Source organism: Mastigoproctus giganteus, chromosome 8, assembly GCF_048544385.1.
Source record: "Mastigoproctus giganteus isolate SK-2022 chromosome 8, ASM4854438v1, whole genome shotgun sequence".
Lineage (NCBI taxonomy): Eukaryota > Metazoa > Arthropoda > Arachnida > Uropygi > Thelyphonidae > Mastigoproctus > Mastigoproctus giganteus.
In genome coordinates this window covers 230,049,779-230,069,640 of record NC_143582.1, presented here as the reverse complement: position 1 = coordinate 230,069,640, position 19,862 = coordinate 230,049,779, and the positions used below count along the sequence as shown (strand labels likewise).

Here is a 19,862-nt window from a genome sequence, read left to right as displayed (position 1 = left end):
ACAGCTTAATATTCAGATAACCTTTGTTATCGATATTTTGGTGGGTATTTCGTACTTTAATTCAGGAGTTAAATTTAACTTCTTTAGTGATTTAAATCTTGTCAACAGTTTAATTTTGTTAACATAAATTAAATTTCAAATTTCTTAAAAATATGTTTGCTACAAGTTCCACTCACAATTCAAATTACAGGGACATCTGGACTCAAATGGAAATACCTGTGGGAATTTCCGGGAGTTTCTTCAGCCTGTGGCATGTATTCTAAGGCTGGTCTAGTAGACAGACCTAGCTCATCTAGCAATTCTTTTCTTTGCAACTGATGTAAGGAGCGTACTGATCTCAAATTAAAATTTGTTGCATTATGTGAAGAATTTAAGTCACTTCAAAAATGACTGCTTGCCCTAGACGAAATGTAACTGGGATCTTCTCAGGGACTCAAGTATTTTCACCTGCCAAGTGATGCACCCTGAATTCTGGGTCCTGGAAAAGAATAGTCAAGTGCGGGCTGCTCTGGTTAAAGGTGATCTAGTTTATTGGGAGACTATTGCCAGGGAAATAGGTAACATATTTTGTAATAAAGATTGGTGGTCCAGAACCAGAGTTTGTTTGCCAAGGACTACAATTGATCATATTACCAACAAACTGTTAGATTTTAAAGAAGGTGAAGAGAAAATTATTATTCTCATGGGAACTGATGATATTAAGTGTACATGGCTTGACCATCTGTTGGAGAAATATAGGACTATGCTGAGAAAATACCACATAGTTATGTCACAATGTGCATGTGCCTGCAATTCTGCTGAGGCGCTATAGGAAGGACTATACGCTGAAAGCCTTGTGGATTTGCTATAGACTTGAGGGAACCTTAACTCCCCGAGTGAATCCACAAGGCTCAGTGGGGGAGGGGGGATTTTTTTGTCAGTGGCTCACATTTATAGGTGGTAGGAATCTATTTTGCAGAGATGGTATTCATTTGAACAAAAATGGGGCAAGGATTTTTGCCATTATCATTAAGGATTCAGCCCTGGAGAGATGGTAAGGCACATGGGGTAGAATTTTTCTCAGAGTGGTGTGTGTGCTGCTTGTTAACACGACTTCTTCAACGGGGATGGGGTATATAGAAAGGGTGCAAGAATGTTTGCTGATGCTATCGAAGCAGTATTAGATGTGTCGGAAAACTGCTAGCTTGGAGGGATATCTGGACAGATATCCCTCCAAGGTTAACAGTAGATGCTGGCAGAGGTGAAACTGATTCTTGCACTGCTTCTATAGTAATGAGCAGTAGTCTAGAAAATAAGTTGCTCGGTATTTCAGAGACTGCTGGGAGTCATCATGGAACAAGTAAATACATGGGTTGTGTTAAGGTAGCTAAGAATAAGAACAGGTGCATGTATACACCAGTGCTAGAAGTTTAGTAAATAAATTTGAGGTGCTGTTTAAAACATCAAAGGCAGATATTGTTGGAATATCCGAGATGTGATGTCCCACTGTCAGGAAGTGAGCATGCAATCGTTAGCTGGAAGATGAAGAAAGATGTTGCAGCAGCTGAAAAGGCACGGGTTTTAACTTCCAAAGAGGGGACGGGACTTTGACAGTTTAAGGTACTGTGTGGAATCTGAACTGGGCAGATTGCTGAGGGATGGCAAATACATTTGAATTATGGAATACTTTTAGAGCAGAAATTGCAGAAGCCATGAATGCATACATACATTTAAGAAAATATTGCAGGAGGAGGTCAGGGATGCCAAGGCTTGAATGAGAATGTGTTGGCTAAGAGAGCAAAGATTGGGGACAAGGAATTTTTCATGTATGTAAATACAAGGAATAAAAAAAATCAGATTGGAAACTTGTGGGTGATATTGTTGTATGGGATTCTTCCTCATGCTCGGACTATGCACATGAAGGGGACAAAGTCTTAGACAACTCAGCTGATGTTGCGCATGAATGGGACAAGTACTTTCCACCTGTCTTTACTGAAAAAGACCCTTTATGTTGAGAAGAGGCTGAGCCATATGAAATTAGTGATGTATTTACAAATGATTGCTTATTAGAAAAACTTGAGCATAAAGGCAAGTAAGGCTCTCAGCGTTGATGGCCTTATACTCTTAAGTTTTGAGAGAGAGCATGGGATGAGTGTATTGAACCATCGAGGTTAATTATGAAGTCATCTTTGGACTGGAGAAGTGCCAATGCATATTGGCGATAACTTGGGCACTTCAAAGTTGTTCTAAGAGTGAAGTTGTTAACTATAGACCAGTTAGTCCAACTTCAGTGGTATGAAAAAGACGGTGATTGTGAGTGCATTCCTGGGACATTTAGTTAGATGCGAATTCTGAAGGATGCAAAACATGGCTTTGTTAAGGGTAAATCATGCTTAACTAACTAACTTAGTAGGCTATTTTGACAGTTATTCATGAACTGGATTTAGGGAACAATTTCAACATAATTTATTTGGATTTTGGCAAGCATTTGACTTGGTCCCTCATGAGAGGTTGCTATGTTTTCATGCTGCTAAATGCCTTACACTTAAAAGTCTTACACTTGTGGAATTGCAACACGTAAATAAATTATACACTTGATGGGGTTGGATTAAAAACAGTGTGGGAGTTACAATGTGTGCAGATACTGAGTTTTCTGAACAGTGCAAGCAGGAAAGCCCATTATGTCCTATCAATGATTTTTCAAACAATATCCTGTAGAGGAGGTTGTAATCCGTATAAGGCAGTTGTAAGACAGTATTTGGAATACTGTGCTGAAGTGTGGACAACTCACTTGAAACAAAGACATTGAGCTTCATAAAAAAATTTTCCTTGAAAGGTCCTACTCAAATGGTGACATATGCAGAAGGATGACTGTATGAAGAAACACTGCCATTGTGTGGGCTATAGTTTGGCAACTAGACACCTCAGAGGTAACCTGATTGTGGTTCTGGGAGGGATTAGTAAAATGAAGGAAGATGGAATTCTCACTGTTCTAAACAATTCCAGAACTAGGAGTTGTAAATTCAAATTATAGGGCTTGAGGTTTAGATTAGATTGTAGGAAGTTTTCTTTTAGCTAGTGAGTCGATGATGGATGGGACAAGTTGCCCTCACAGTTAGTTGAGACTGACAGTGAATAAATTCAAAGGTCTACTGCAGCGTGTCCCAAACTTTTTTAGTCATGGAACACTTCATCTCAATATATTTATGGAACACTTTGCGAAACAGAAGTTTAGTGGGAGCCAAAGAACTGTTTGCTAATATTTTATTACATACGATGCAATGTGCATCAGGAGCATCTTTATTTCCAACGCATGTAAAGCCAAAATTAAAGTAGCTGTCGTCATACTTTCATTTTGGTCTTTTATCAGTTGGGTCCTGTTTTTCACTTTGGATTTTTGGGGTGCAAAAGGCTGCGATTGTTCATCCTTACTTTGAAGTGTTACAATATTGTGTTCGTTTTCATCGATCACAGTTGCACTACTAGAATACTTGTTTCTTATTTTAAAGTTCCTTCTTTTCAGTCACAAATCCATGGTAATTTATTTTTATAATAATATTTCGAAATACTGATAATTATCAAAAAATATGTATACGAGGAAGCGAGTTTAGTTATGATATCGGTTCGCTTCCCTCTCTCCTTCAACCCGTTTATTAATAACTGGAAAAAAAAAATTCTAATGATACAAAAGTGGTGTACCCTACAAATATGCAAAATTTATTTTGTTTTTTAAATTATTAATTACAATTTTTCATGGAACACATTTTGGGAAACCCTGGTCTACTGGATATTTACCTGTGTGCGGAGGGAAGAATATAATTTATTTTCTTGTCTATTTGAGGTTTTTTTTTTTTTTTCCCCTTGCTAGTACAGCATAAGTCTGGTTACCTTGTACTATGTGTTGAATACTATTACTGCATGGTAAGATTTTAGATAATTCCAAAATTTGTAGTTGGCACAAATCCTATTCTTCCCTACTAGGTAGGCGCCTCTGTAGCCAGGTGGGAAGGAGCAGCAGTGCATAGCACATGCTTCTTGATTAGACCGGGGTTCGAGCCCGTCACCACCAAATACGGAGGATGTGGAAAGGTCAGGGAATGACCACCGCATATCCCGGAGCAATATGGCCTTAGTTGCTAATGCTCCTAAAAACCAAATAACTAACTAACTCCCTACTAGGTATTGAATGGCATCCCCCGCCCAGTAATTTTGAGTTATTTTTCTGATGACTAAAGTGTAAATGCTGATTTATCCTTCAGTACATGCTGGAATCAAATGTATATATGTCCCCATAGAAGGATCACAGCATGATTCACCTTGGTTTAAGGTCTAATTATTTTAGCCAGAGAGTTATAAATTTCTGGAATAAGTTACCTGCATAGGTGATAGAGGCTGGCAGTTTGGGGAAATTCGAAGGTCATCTGGATAGTTACCTACGGGAGGCGGGAAAACGCATAGGTTTTCTTTAATTATTATTATTTAAATTTATATATATATTTTTTTTTATTTTATTTATTTATTTTTTATTTTATTTTTTGGCTGGTGTAGCATAAGCCATAGGCTTCCATGCATGATGTGGCCATTGTTAATGCTAATTATTTTATTATGTTTAATTCAATGTTTTTTGACTATTTTGTGTTTTTTTTTTTCAATTTACCTTAGGCACAGCAAATCAGTCTATCCTTTCCTACTAAGTATTAAATATTACCTGCATTTCTCATTTAATGAAAATTGAGTTGTACAGTAGTAGTACAGCAGTGAATAAAATAATTTCTTAATCATGACCTTAAATGAGGCATTGTGTGTGAAACAAGAGATTGACATAGGGTAGCTTTCTTTAATGTTATGCTTGTGAAGTAATGATTATCTGTGTATAAATTGTATATAGTAACTCTCCTTCTCTAGATGAAACTAAAACATTATTTTAAATGACAAATCTCTGCCCTTCCTCTCCTTCCAGACACTAATCTTTGCTGAAACAAAAAGAAAGGTTGATGAGCTCACGCAACAAGTGAGAAGAAGTGGGTAAGTGTTTTTATGCATCGAACTGAAGATTTAACATTATTTATTTTATAGCTTTCCACTGATTATAGGTGTTTTAATGTGTTACCAGATTAACACATAAGTCAAATAAAACAGTTGACAGCTTTGACTCTTGAATGATACAGATGTTTCTGTAAGCTATTCAACTCAGTGTGAATTGGAGTAAAAACAAGCCGGTGATAAGATAGACACAGTACGTGAGATAGTGCAGCAGTTTAAAAAAGAAAAAGTAAATTTAAGACAAAGCATGCTACAACTATAGAATATTGTAAGATAAATGTAGCACTTCATTTTTTATTTAGTGATGAACAAAGTTTGTTGTTTACTGCATCAATCTCATTGTGGGGGCACTTCAGAATAACAATTTTGGATGGCTTTAAGGGAGAATATTGTTATTTAAAATGCATGTCATTACGGGAGCCAAGTAAATTGTGAGCAGGCAATTTATGTGTGATCTTTCTAGAGCCACTGGTAGTTCTCTTTTTTTTAAGTTTGTGCATTTTCCAGAACTCTTTATTTGAAAGAATCTTCTCTTCCAAAAGTTCTTGTAGCGAGCGAGAAAGGAAAGCTACCTTTCTTTATACATTTCTTTCCTAACTACTAATCCTTACTTAATCTTCGTTTGTCACACCAGGTGATGCAGCTAGAATCCTTGGCAGGAGTTATTTTTTATAAGGGCCAAAAGGAGCAAATATGGATCACAATTTGCTTTTGCCTTCAGTGCTGACAAGCTCTCGGCGAGAGATAGAAATTGAACGTGACACGCTGCAACCCAAGAAGTTTAAAACCAGTCCCTCGGCGACAGATTTTCATGTATTTCTAATATAGGTAACCCTCGTGTAACACAGTTGTTAGATTTCTCTAAAATGTCATGTTGTGCGAAACCGTGTTATATGGGACTATGAAAAGGTACAAAGGGGGTGGGGGTTACGTTCCAAAAGCTAATAAAAACACACCATTCTAGATTTAGTGTATCTTCTACTCTCTTTAAAAAATCAGTAATCTGGGTTTGCTTACTTTTGCTTGATAAATCTTTGTGAATTTCATTGTATGGAACTAAGCAGTTTTGGGGTCCTTTCATTCAAGAATCTGCATTAAAAAAATTCAAAAAAAAAAAAAGATTCTAATTGCTTGGCTAACTTTGGGCCTTCCTCTATGCATTTTTAATGTAAAATTTGGAAGGTTATAATCTTCATCTATCATCCTCTGAATTGATTTGGTTTTACTTCCAACGCCATTTCCACCAAACCCGCTTTACCAGACTCTTTCTACCAGTAATTCTTGAATGTCTTCAGCAATATATATATATATTTTTTCTTTTTTTTTTTTTTTTTTTTAAGAAGCATAGGTGACTAAGTCCATGTTACTCTGTGTATATTGTCTATAAATTGCATGTATCCTAAGGTCGATTTTCTGTTTTGCTGGAGAAAAAACCATGCTACACTTGCCTGAGACAGTAACTCAGCCACGTTGTGAGAAAGACCCATAAATTCCTCTTGTCATCGACGGAGTTTGGCCTCAGATCTTTTCCATCCGGTTTGGGGAGGATGGAGATTTTACTATTGCGCCGGTTCGACAATATTTCCACAATGAACTGACTCTGGCCATACATTTTGCCAAGCACATTTAATGTTGACGGTTTTACTTCTTTCAGTGATAAAGCTAGATTCTGATACAGTCCACAATTGAGAAATGTTTCTATGCCTCCATTACTTCAAGAGACCCATAAATTCCTCTTGTCATCGACGGAGTTTGGCCTCAGATCTTTTCCATCAGGTTTGGGGAAGATGGAGATTTTACTATTGCGCCGGTTCGACAATATTTCCACAATGAACTGACTCTGGCCATACATTTTGCCAAGCACATTTAATGTTGACCGTTTTACTTCTTTCAGTGATAAAGCTAGATTTTGATACAGTCCACAATTGAGAAATGTTTCTATGCCTCCATTACTTCAAGAGATTTGTAATCAGTTTTTTCCAGAATCGATTGTAACGATTTTCTGATGTAATGAGTTTTAAAGGTGGATATAATGCCTTCATCTAATGGCTGAATGAAAGTTGTATTAACCTAATACAACTGTGGTGGTAGGAACATAACTTCAACAGTTCAGTGACTTAAATCTTTTCGATGGCCTGACGTGCTATCCAATAGTAATAAAACTTTGAAATCTAGATTTTTCCACAAGTTTCACAGCATAAGAACGTAACACAGGGATTTCCCAACAAAATAAATACGGGGATTTTTTTTTTTTTTACTAGGAAGTGAACAGTGGGGATTCAAAGAGTGAAAATGTTGAAAATTACATTCAACATAATAGTAGGGTTTTGCCCTTACAAAAGCTCAAAAATACCCTGTTATGCTAGGTTTACCAAAATTATCTGTGTTGTGCTAGAATTGCTGCAATTTATCAATCATGTTAGAGCGAAACCGTGTTATACGGAGCTTGCCTGTAATGCACTGACTTGCAGATCAGCTTCTCACTCTCGTGTTGCACTAATAGCTCACCCACTGGGCTATTAATGAAATACCCGGGCAGTGTGGATACTATTGCTATCTTTGCCTCTTTTTAACTCCTTACTGCACTTTATTTTCCTTTTCCACTACTGTTTACCTTTACTTTTCTTCTGTAGTTACCCCCCCCCCCCCCCCCGTTTTTTTTTTGCTTATAGTTCATCTTTGCTTTGGTTTATTAATCATTAACATACAAACCTGTTCTAATTTACCTATCCGTGTTACCTTCAGATTTACCTTATTCCTCTTGCATATTGTAAGGTTATTTGTGCAACAGCTAAAACAAAATTGATTTAAGGACCATTTGTACCTTCCATGTAAACAACAGATGAATTTCCGGGATAAAGGAAAATCACTCTTTCCTAATTCTTTAATAGAATGCTTACAGTAGAAAGCAAGTTGACCAGAGCCAATGTCTGAGTCAGGAATATGCTTTTATCTTTGCCAATGGCTGTGGACACACAGATAGCAGTTAACAGCATGACTTCTCTGTACAGTAGAGGTGGTTGTATAGGTTTTAACTCCTCTGACCGTTTGGTTGTCCCGGAGTATAAACAGAAAGTTTATTTATTTTACGAGCACCAGTAAATTGTGGAATGTTTTAGTTATCTCCAATTCTTGCTTTCTACAGCATCAGTTCTATTGCCTAAAGGCCAGAGGTGCAAACAATGTGTACCCAGGTCTCTGAAATCAGTTTATTTGGAAACCAAGGGGGAAATCAAAAAAATTTGCTATATGGATGTTTGCTAAAGAGAGGTCCAACTGTGTATATAAATATATTGAAAGAAAATGAAGGAGATAGTAATAGAAGGTAAAATATACATAATAAGAATAAATAATGACAAAATGGGGATTTTACCACACATCTTAGAAAACCAGCATCTGGTGTCAATGACCAGGATTGCAAGCAAAATAACATGTCTTTATTTCTGATGTAAATTACAAGCCAAAGGGTATAAAGCATAAACATAAATGAAATTTTATAGATGAAATAAAAATAGAGGATTAGTTGTGGGGGGGGGGTTAGCAAATAGCTTGTGAACTATACAGGGTGATTCACTACCAGTGCGACAAACTTGCAGGAGGTGTAGGGGGCACAAAGACGAATCGGAATCACATAGCATTGCAAGGTCTGAAATGCCTTCGTCATGCGGGAGGTTGCGTGAACAAAGAAGCAAAGAAAAAGAACAGAAACAGCAACTCGTTAGTGTAACAGAAATCATTTTAATGACAAGTTTTACATTAGCAAAAAGCCATGCTACAGAAGGTGTTTGAAAGTTCGACCAGAAGCAGTCACACAGGCTTCACAGCGCCGCCGCATGGAATCCCTAACATTCTGGAAGATTCCTGGCATGTCTCAAATCTCCCCGGCAGCTACAGAGATGCGAGCGACGAGGTCTTCAACTGAATCAACAAGGGTCTCGTACACCAATGTCTTCATTTGACCCCAGCAGAAGAAGTCCAGGCATGATAGGTCCGGCGATCTAGCAGGCCAATGAACTGGATCACCACGACCTATCCAATGATGTCCAAATGTAACGTTTAGGTGTTGGCGGACATCATTGGTGTAATGGGGGGGGGGGGGGCATCATGCTGGAACCACATTGAGCAGCGCAACGACTGAGGAACATGTGCTTCTTCAATAAGTTCGGGCAGGACTTGCTGTAGAAAGATCAAGTATGCCCTACCGTCCAGACGAGGGGGCAGAAGGTACGGTCCAACGAGGTGTGCTCCAACAATGCTGGCCAAAACATTGACAGAGAAACGGCGTTGAGTTGCACGTGTTCGCGTACCATGGGCGTTCTCCAAAGCCCACAAAGGGGCGTTATGTTGATTGAAGGTTCCCTCTCTTGTGAAACTTGCCTCATCCGTGAACAATATGGACGCAGCAAATGCGCTGTCTGCCGCACTCTGTTGAAGAAACCAAGTGGCAAAAGTTCTCTGGAGTGGATAATCCACAGGCTCCAATGATTGGACGCATTGCAGATGGTATGAATTCATTTGATTTGTTGACAGTATCCTCAGCCGAGTGGGTAAAGTACCTGCCCGGCAGCCCAAAGGTCGCGGGTTCGATTCCCTCCTCGGACTTGGGTCAAAGTACTGCAAAAACCTTGGGAGGTGCAATATGGCCACAGAAGCCGATGCGCCAACAACTACCAAATCAAAAAAAAAAAAAGACAGTATCCTCCATACAGTAGATTGGGAAATACCCAATCGTTGGCCTATCGCTTGAGTGCTCGTACTTGGATTGACTTCTGCAAAGACGTAGGACATTCTCCTCATTGTCTGGCATCCTTGTCGTTCGCTCTCGATTCATGGTACCTCTCGTGAAACAACCAGTCTCGCATAACCTTCTGTGCACACGTGCGAAATCGTATGACGAGGAACACGCCTGTGCGGGAAACGTTCCTGGTACAAGAACGTTTCCCACACAGTGGTGCACCCGTTACAGTCCGCAGCTCCATACACGAGGTGCATGTCGGCCAGTTCAATGTTTGAATACTCATCCATCCTACTGCCTTGGGAACCGGTTCGCAAATGCTGACTTCCAGCGGGATCGCTGTTCATGCAACCTCCCGTTCAATGTCCTCTACTGCATGACGAAGGCATTTTGGACAATGCAATGCTATGTGAATCCGATTCGTCTTTGTGCCCCCTACATCTCCTACAAGTTTGTCGCACTGGTAGTGAATCACCCTGTATAGTTGACACTATGAAATTTCTAGAGAACAATATATTGTGCTCTACATACATCACTATAACATAAACAAGTATCAATTTCAGTGCTGAAATTTAAAAAAATTACAAAAAATACATTATCATACTTATCTATTTAAAAAATTTTTCCAATGTTTGTTGCTTTTAATCCTTAGCAGTTAATTTTAGAATTTAATTGCTAAGGATTAAATTTTATTAATTTATTTTTATTGCACAGGTTAAAAAATTTGTATTAAATTTTATAAGCTGTACAATAATTTGCAGTCTTCACTTTTCCCCCCCTTAAGTTCTGCTGCACTCAGTAACACTTCAAAAGATTTCTTAATTTCTCTGGTTGTCGGAGTATCTCTGGACCTCTATCTTCATTATCACGATTTTTGTTTTTCTCTGTGTCAGGTTTGTCTAGAATAATTCCATCAACTTTACTAACAACTCACTTGTTGCTAGAAGTTTTTGTTGGCCATGCACTACTTTCTTCAATATTTATCATAACACCTGGCTGAGTAAATAATTCAGCTTTATGAAAACAGTTTTTAATTGTTAGTTCAGAAATGAAATCCCGAACACTAGCCATCGCATGCATCTAATTAAGTTGATTCTTTTTGCTGTGTCCTTAGCTTGAGGATAGTTGCTTTCTGCAATAATTTTTTGTTGCACTGTAGATGCATCACAATACAGTGTTTAGAAAAACTTTGAATCCTTGATTCAAAGGTTGCACTAATGTATTTGTTGTTAGAAATGAGAGTTATGTCATTTGACTGTACATTCAGATGAGCTATACAGTTATCTGAGGTAAGTGCAATTTTTTACTGACTTGCGATAATTCTCTGCCCTGTTCCTTCAGAAAGTCAATGAAAATTTGAGACACCATCCATGCACTTGTGCTGTTGCTGTTATATTTATGTGGTAGGTTTTATGTCCATCTGAAAACACATGGGTGCTTTCTTTTTCCAATTACAAAAACTTGTTTTTTAATATATATACAGTCTGACCTCTTTTTAACAAATTTCCATATAGCAAATTTGTTTGATTTCTCCCGATCGTTACATCAAATATAGTTTCCATATTGGGAAGAAAATTTCCATAACAAACTGATTTCGAGAGATCTGGGTGCACATTGTTCTCACCTCTGGCCTTTAAGCAATAGAGTTGATGCTGTAGAAAGCATGAATTAAGAGCTAAATGGATTAAGAATTAATCCTTTAGATTTTAAGGGTTAAAACATTCCCCAATTTAGTGGTACCATAAAACCTATACAACCACCACATCTACTGTACCGAAAGGTCTTGCTGGTCAACTGCTATCGTCCACAACCATTGCCTGTGGACGATATGGATTTATGTGGATGATGATTAAGGCATATTCTCAACGTGGCCATTGGCTTTGGTGAACCTATTTTCTACTGTAAGCACACTGTTAGGGAAATAGGAGAGAGTGATTTTTTTTTCCCTTTATCCTGGAAATTTATCTTCTTGGCAGAAATGATTTCACCTGTCTGTGTGAAGATGTAGATGAAGCTGATTTTCAGTGGTGAAGTTGATTCGAGGCCAAAACGTGCCGATATCAGGGTCATTAATAAAAGAAAAGGCTATGGAGTGCCAATCTTTTCTGGGGCCTAACACATTCCGAGCCAGTTCTGGTTGGCTGGACAAATTTAAAAAAGGCCAGGGCTTACCCAGAGTTATTTCTGGTGAAACTGGAGTTAAATTTCTATTGAAATCTAACATCCAATTGAGGAAAGAAAACAGATCAACTGTACGTGCTGAATTTGATTAAACCAAAAAAGAAATGTTCGACAAATGTGTAAATAGAATTGTTTATTCAATTTTTTAATTTCACATGAGATAAAATAACAAAAGTGTGCTTTGAAATGTACAATAAAAAAGATCAAGACAACTGCCAGTACAAACACCTTATAATCAAAAATAGGCTAAGATAAAGAAAGCCAACTCAAGAACTACGGGAAACTTACTGGACAAACTAGTTTGGCACTACTGCAGTTTCTCCCAGCATTGTCAGTAAATATGTGCATTTTATAGGTGGCAGCAGTAGAAGTTGAACGAAATATTGATTGACACGTAGGTGTGACAGATAATGTAATGATTGTTTTTCTCATTATTAAAAGCAGATTATTGGAGTTCATCAGTGTTTTTGCTGTTAAAAAAACATTACTAATATCTTTGTTTTTAAGGAAAAAAGGAAAGGGTTTACCAAGGTTTATTTTTCTTTATATATCCTAACCTGACCTTAATGTTAGGTTAGAGAAAAACCTTTAAAGTTGGTATGGAAAAGGTGTCCGTACCAACTTTAAAGGTTATGTTAGGAAATAATAGGATAGGAAAGATTCTTTATATATATGCATATGTCAATTAATCACTTATACTATGATGTTATCGTCTGTTGTGTTCATACATCAATCTATCGTATCGTTCTCGACTTCTACTTAAACTACCCCCTGGCTTGTAGCCGTGAAGGGAGTTATATACAGCAATGTGCCTTATGTATATAATAAAGAGCCTCTACCGATAACACTCACTGTCTGTTTACCAAGAATGCAGGTAGAAACTACAGTAGTGGCAAACCAGTTTGTCCAGTAAGTTTCTCATAGTTTTCTGTGGTTCTTGTGTTGGCTTTCTTTACCTTTGCCCAAAAATAATCTAAGTGCAAGGTAGGGGGCTGTCAAACTACAGCGGCTGGCAGTGCTGACAACCGGTGGTAGTGGTATCGGCAACGTTATTAGTCGAGATGCCTCACTAATTTCAAAAGTGAATGCTATCCACGATTTTTTTTTTTTTTTTTTTTTTAGTTTGCACTATCCGGCAAAAATTTATGTAAGTTGTGGCTGCACTGGGAAAATTTACTTCAAAGTTGCAGTGTAGTAGATTTCATCAGTAATTTTTCAAAATGATTTAAATTCCAATATGTAGATATTCACAAGTTGCAGGACCCAGTTAAGTCTTTAAATTTCATCTGTATTAAATTCATATAAAACTCTTTATTGTTAGTTGTCAAAATGTAGTGAATACGAAATTTTGAATAATCTGATATCCGATTAAAGAGGGTATACTGCAGTGAAGTTTTCTGTACACTGTATTTTGTGAAAAAATTAAGCACAAGATATATTGAAAAATAAATTGTGCTTAAAGTATTTGTTTTCCAGGTGGCCTGCAGTGTCCATTCATGGTAACAAAGCTCAACCTGAACGTGACTGGGTATTGAATGGTAAGTGTTTTGAATAATTATAAATTTGCTGACTTAGAGAAGTTTGTTTTGATATATGTAAATTAAAGGAAACAGAAATCGGAATAGAATGGAATAGTGATTAGTTTTAGGCAGTTTGGTTCATTACTAAATGATGCTGGAAATGCTTATTGTGAACAGATTGTAGAGTTGAAATTAGTTGGGTTTTTGGTTTTTTTTTTTTTTTTTTTCTGTATAAAAAACAAGCTTTTCAAAAGGTTGTTTTAAATTTGTTGTATTCCTAGAATAATTCGTTGAGCAGGAAGCAGTTAAGGGAGAGATACGTTCTAAACTCTTGGTGTACTGGTGAAATGAATGCCCTCCCATGGAATGAAGGATTGCAACATACATCTCTAGTTTTCTGACTGTCTTCAAGAGAAGATAAATATCTCTTGAAGCTAACTGGAAACTGGGAGCAAGCCTCAGCTTGTGAGAAGGCAGAGTGTCATTCTGTGATATTGTTGAATGAGGTGATTTAGAGGTGTCTACATTTAATTGATGTTGGTCACTGTGGTATACATATGACCTTTCAGGATCGCCAGTGAAATTAAAAGCTGGAATGGTGTGTAGTGATGAAAGCTGTTTCAGCCTTGTGTGGCATTGATGGGGGACAAAAGATGAGAGAGAGAGAGAGAGAATCATGAACTGGTTTTGTCATGGGGAATCGTTGAGGCAGTCGCATGAAAGTAACTGTTGCATTTGTATAGAGGCAAGAGCCAATTATTATGCTGAAAATGACCCGACCCATTTGTTTTCTGTATCCCCCCCACCTTGTTGCCAACATTACCAGATTGGCAAGCAAGAGCAAATTGTAAAAGGGAGAGATACATTGTAAACTGTTGGTGTATTGGTGAAATAAATATGTCCCATAGAATGACGAATTGCAAGATACATCTCTAGTTGGATATGGCTGGGCACCTGACCTCAAATTTCCATACCTGCACTTTCAATCCTCAATTGACAGTTCAAGTGGAACAAGCCTAGATGGATTTATTGCAGTACAATATCCAGTGCCTCAACCATTATGTGCCAGTCAGCACTATATGATGGTCCTGCCCAAGATTAATGTTCAGTAATGTAAACATTCTTTTCTGATATCTTGGCCCTGTGTGCCGAGCGAGTGATCATAGCGATATTTCCAAAGCGATTTGCAAGCGTCTTTTCTCTAAGCGACAGATTGTAGAGATGTTAAAACCCTCTTTATTAAAAGTTATTTAATTTTGGCTTTTTCTAAATAAAGAACTAAGCTTTGTATCAAGGAAGGAAAGACACCTTTCTTATAAAAAAAAAATATATATATATATATATATAACCAATTTCTCTAACAAACTAACCACTAATCTCGTATCGCTTGGTCACTGGTGGCACCACTCCTGCCTCCACGTCGTGGGGCTGGTAATCTGAGTATAATCCAATACTCAGGGCGAAAAGGAGCAATTATGGATCCATTAATATCACCGACTGTAGAGCCTACGTGCTCGCATGAACTTGTGTAATCTCAAGCAAAAAGAATCAAAAAAGATGATTCTTCACATGACCTACCTGCTTTTTTAATTATACACTCGTTATCAATGAAATCTGTTGGTAGCTTATCACCATTTCTTGTGCAGAAAAGCATAGAGGCTGTAGCAGGTACTCCCAAAATTGTCAAACTTCTTCGCTCAGGAGATCTTCTTATAGAGACTTCCAATCCCAGTCATTCTCCTGAATGACTGGGATTTTCAAGACAACTCCTGAAGCAAACAACCTTCGGGAGATCACATTCGAAATGCTTTTCTTAAAAAAACAGCACATGGTAATGATAACTTGATATTACCAAAGCATTCGATACAACCTGAAGATATGGAGTCCTCCAAGACTTATACAAACTTGGACTGAGAGGTAACCTGCCTAGATTCATTTAGAATTTTCTTCACCTCAGGACCTTTCAAGTAAGATTCCGGAATGAGCTGTCCAAAATTCACACCCAAGGAATACTTCAGAGATCAATTTTAAGTGCCACACTCTTTGCATTACGTACCAGTAGCATTATAAGAGACATCCCAGCCACGGTAGAAGTTTATATGTATGCAGACGATCTTGCTGTTTCCTGTCAATCATCGAACATGGCTACCATTGAAAGACAACTACAGATAGCAATAAACAAAATTGAAACCTGGACAGAAAGCAACGGCTATCAATTAACCGAGGGGAAAACAGCAGCAATACACTTCTGTAAATTATGATCGCTTCATCCGGAACCTATATTAAAACTGAAAGGCAGAGAAATACCGATGACAGATGCCATAAGATTATTGGGTCTAAATTTAGACACTAAATTAAATTTTTGTAAACGTGTAACCTATCTACAAACTACGTGCCTCCAGAAACTAAACATCCTTCATGCAGTATCCTCAACATCTTGGGGTGCTGACAGATAGTCATTGCTGAATTTATATTGTTCTCTAATCCGGTCACGGTTAGACTATTGAGCTATAGTATATTCATCAGCTAAAAACAGCATCTTACGGTCTGTGAACACCATTCAACACACTGCCCTTCGATTAGCACTAGGTGCCTACAGAACCTCGCCAGTACAAAGCTTGTATATAGAAGCACATGACCCTCCGCTTTATCTTAGAAGACAACGCCTACTCTGCCAATACGCTGCCAAAATAAGAAGCTTTCCAACTCACCCCTGTTGTGTATACCTCAACCAACCTTTATGGCCAATACTTTATGAATCCAAGCCTAATGAACCCAGACCTGCTGGGATTCGTCTTCAAGAAGTAATAAAGTGGAAACTCGATCTCAACAAAATTGCAGAAAGTGCAAATATGCCTTTACCTCCATGGAATAGACATCGTGTAAACATTGATCTTTACTTCGTGCAGTGGCCAAAAAATACCATTCCACCATGTAATATCTGACAGTTGCATGTCAACTATACTTCACAACACACTGGGAAACTCCATCTATACGGATGGATCCAAGACCCAGTCACATGTAGGTGCAGCAGCCGTGTTCCCTTCGCATGTAATTTCAAAATCTCTTCCAGTTGAGTGCAGCATTCTATCTGCAGAACTGTATGCTATACAGCTTGCATTAAGTGAAATATGTCAACAGTCGTCCCTCTCTGTCTTAATATACTCGGATTCACTCAGTGCTATTTCAGCCATACAGGGTAAACGACATTCTCGTCATCCTCTCCTACAAGAAATCGACTTTCTAATCAACCTCTGTCAAAAGAAACACTCTGAAATAACTCTTTGCTGGATCCCAGGACACTGCGGAATAGAAGGCAATGAAAAAACAGACATTGCAGCTAAGTCAGCATGAGAACTGCCAAACAGAACAAGGATAGTCCCACACACTGATTTTAGTCCAATCATTATTAGAGAAAGTGAAAATGAATGGGCCCACATATGGAAAAATGAAGTCAACAATAAACTACAGGAAATAAAACCTAATCCAGAAATATGGAACTCCAGCATCAGAGAGAGTCGCAGAGAAGTAATACTTGCCAGACTGCGAATTGGCCAAATCTTATCTTACTCATTTTCATCTATTGACAAACAAAAATCCCCCACTTTGTGTTCAATGCCAAGTTCAGCTTTCAGTAAAACACATTCTTTTGGTATGCCCTCGATTCAGAAATTCCAGATTCCTTTGTTTCAGGGTTCGTACAATAACCAGAATCCAGTTACCCTTCAACAGATCTTAGACAATTCTGCGAATATAGATGAATTGTTTAATTTTATTCGGCAAATCAGATTTGATAAACAAATCTGAAAAAAATTTTTGATTTACATTAAAAACCTGGAAAGACACATCTTGGCCATTGATGCCCTTGTGTCTTAAAACCATTAAACAACAACAACATCTAATATCTTAAATAAGTTATTCTAATTATTTACTCCTATAATCTTTATCATTAAGTGTTGTCAAAAATTGTATGTGAATGATACATACTTACCTACATAGTGTTTCAATTAAGACAGTGCACTTCACTGTTTTTAGGTGGTTTTGTGAACATTTTTGTGCCATCAGCTACTTTTCTTTGTTCTTAGATTATACCCATCCTTCGTATAATCTAAGAACATTATTGATGTAAAATGACTATAAACTGATTTTATTTGAATTAAAAAAAAAATGGTGATATTTGTTTTTCAAGACAGCATTTAGCTGTGTTACAGCTTGGTGGCTGTGTATTTGCAGTTGCGTTGCATTTGCTTCCTCTTTTCTTTCAAATAAAATTGGTTTATGCTCACTATTGAAAATACATTGAAGTTTTTAGGCTAAGTGAAGTACAGAACTTCTGTTTAGGAAAAAATAAAACATCAAAATCAAAAAATTGCCTTTATATATATATATATATATATATATATATATAAATGGCTTTAAAAATTAGAATTAAATGAAATAAGAAAATAAATAAATATAAAGCTATCATTAGAGGCAGCAAAATGCATATCCTCAGCATGATGCCCAGTACATAATTAATATAAAAATCAGTATGTATGCCAGTAGCACGGCAAAACTGTAGAGCGAAAGTTAACATAAAAATTAAATCAACAGGGAGGGGGAAAGTAAAGGTAATAAGACTGGAACTGTATCCGAAAGTCTCCAAATAATTTAGAATTTCAGTTAAATCCATATTAAATTTAAAATATAATGCCAATTATATAATAATTTAGCCCCCCCTAGGTACCAGTTCCGAGAGACGTGAAATATTACCAAAGCTGAACTAAAGGAGAGGTACTGCTAAATTATTATATAATTTGCATTATATTTTAAATTTAATATGGATTTATTATTAATTGAACTTATAAATAAATTATTTGGAGACTTTTGCCAAATAAATGATAATTTAGTGGCACCCCCCCTCCCTCCGTAAGGTACCAGTTCTGAGAGATGTGAAATATCACCAAAACCGGGACTAAAACAAAGTAACAAAATAGACTGACCATTATGTCCCATCTCGATGGAGGACCGCAAGGCCAATAATGGTCATGGAATGGCTGCATTTCAATCATTAGACAAATCTTTGCAAAGGCGAACCAATCAAATGACCAGACTACCCCTCCATCCTCCGATCGAACTACAAATTCAGCGGATTTGCATAGTAATGGTCCTTACGAAGCAAGAAATAAACTATAGAATGGAACTCTGGAGCAGAGCCACACCACCGACATAATGTAAGCGTAACCAGCTTATATAGACAGAAAAGGAAAATAAATATAGAGTGATATAGGTGCATCTTTACCCTGTCAAACCCACTACTACCACCTGATTTATATTTGAATGATGGCTTTAAAAATTAGAATGCAATGAAATGAAATAAGAAAATAAATAAATATAATGCTATCATTAGAGGCAGCAAAATGCACATCCTCCACATGATGCCTGGTACATAATCGGTAATTAATATAAAAATAAAAATCAATACATAAAAAAAATATCCAGTAGCATGGTAAAACTGTAGAGCGAAAATTAACATAAAAATTAAATCAACAGGGAGGGGAAAAGTAAAGGTAACAAGACTGAAACTGTAGCTGAAAGTCTCAAATAATTTAGAAGTTTAATTAATAATAAATCCATATTAAATTTAAAATATGCCAATTATATAATAATTTAGCGGCACCTCCCTTGTAAGTACATTTTAGTCCTGCTTTGGTAATATTTCACGTCTCTTGGAACTGGTACCTACTGGGGGGGGGTGCTGCTAAATTATTATATAATTGGCATTATATTTTAAATTTAATATGGATTTATTATTAATTGGGTTTAATTGAACTTCTAAATTATTTGGAGACTTTCGGCTACAGTTTCAGTCTTGTTATCTTTACTTTTCCCCTCCCCGTTGATTTAATTTTTGTTAATTTTCGCTCTACAGTTATTCCATGCTACTGGCATATGTATTGATTTTTATTTTTATGTTAATTATCGATTTTTTATATATATATATATATATATATATATATATGTATCTGATAATTAAAATAAATATGATATTTAAAATAAAAAACATTAGCCAGTAGTACGGCAATAATGCAGAGCGAAACGAAACGTAAAATAATATAAAATAAACAAACAGGGAAGGGAAAGTAGAGATAATAGGACAAAAAGGTAGTCGATAATCCCCTGTATAATTTAGTCAATTAAGTCATTAAACCCAATTAATAAAACATGAGTAAATTTAAAATAATGCCAATTATAAATAATTTAGCGAAACCCCCTCGAAGGTACCAGTTCCAAAAGACGTGAAATATCACCAAAAAGGGTTAAAGAAGCTACCAAAAAACTAAAATATCAAAATAATAGACTGACCATCATGCCCCATATCGACAGAGGACCACGAGGCCAATAATGGTCATGGAATCGCTGCA

The 19,862-nt window shown here is 36.9% G+C and overlaps 1 protein-coding gene across 2 annotated transcripts in view; it reads left to right on the top strand.

Moving 5' to 3' along the window:
- Window positions 1–19,862, top strand: part of LOC150082407 (putative ATP-dependent RNA helicase DDX17) — a 151,212-nt gene that overhangs the window by 89,085 nt on the left and 42,265 nt on the right. For both annotated transcript variants that reach the window (XM_090379269.1, XM_090379270.1), the window contains exons 10-11: window positions 4,940–5,004; window positions 13,415–13,476. In XM_090379269.1, the coding sequence (XP_090235395.1) occupies window positions 4,940–5,004; window positions 13,415–13,476 (127 nt within the window). The remainder of the gene's footprint in view (window positions 1–4,939; window positions 5,005–13,414; window positions 13,477–19,862) is intronic.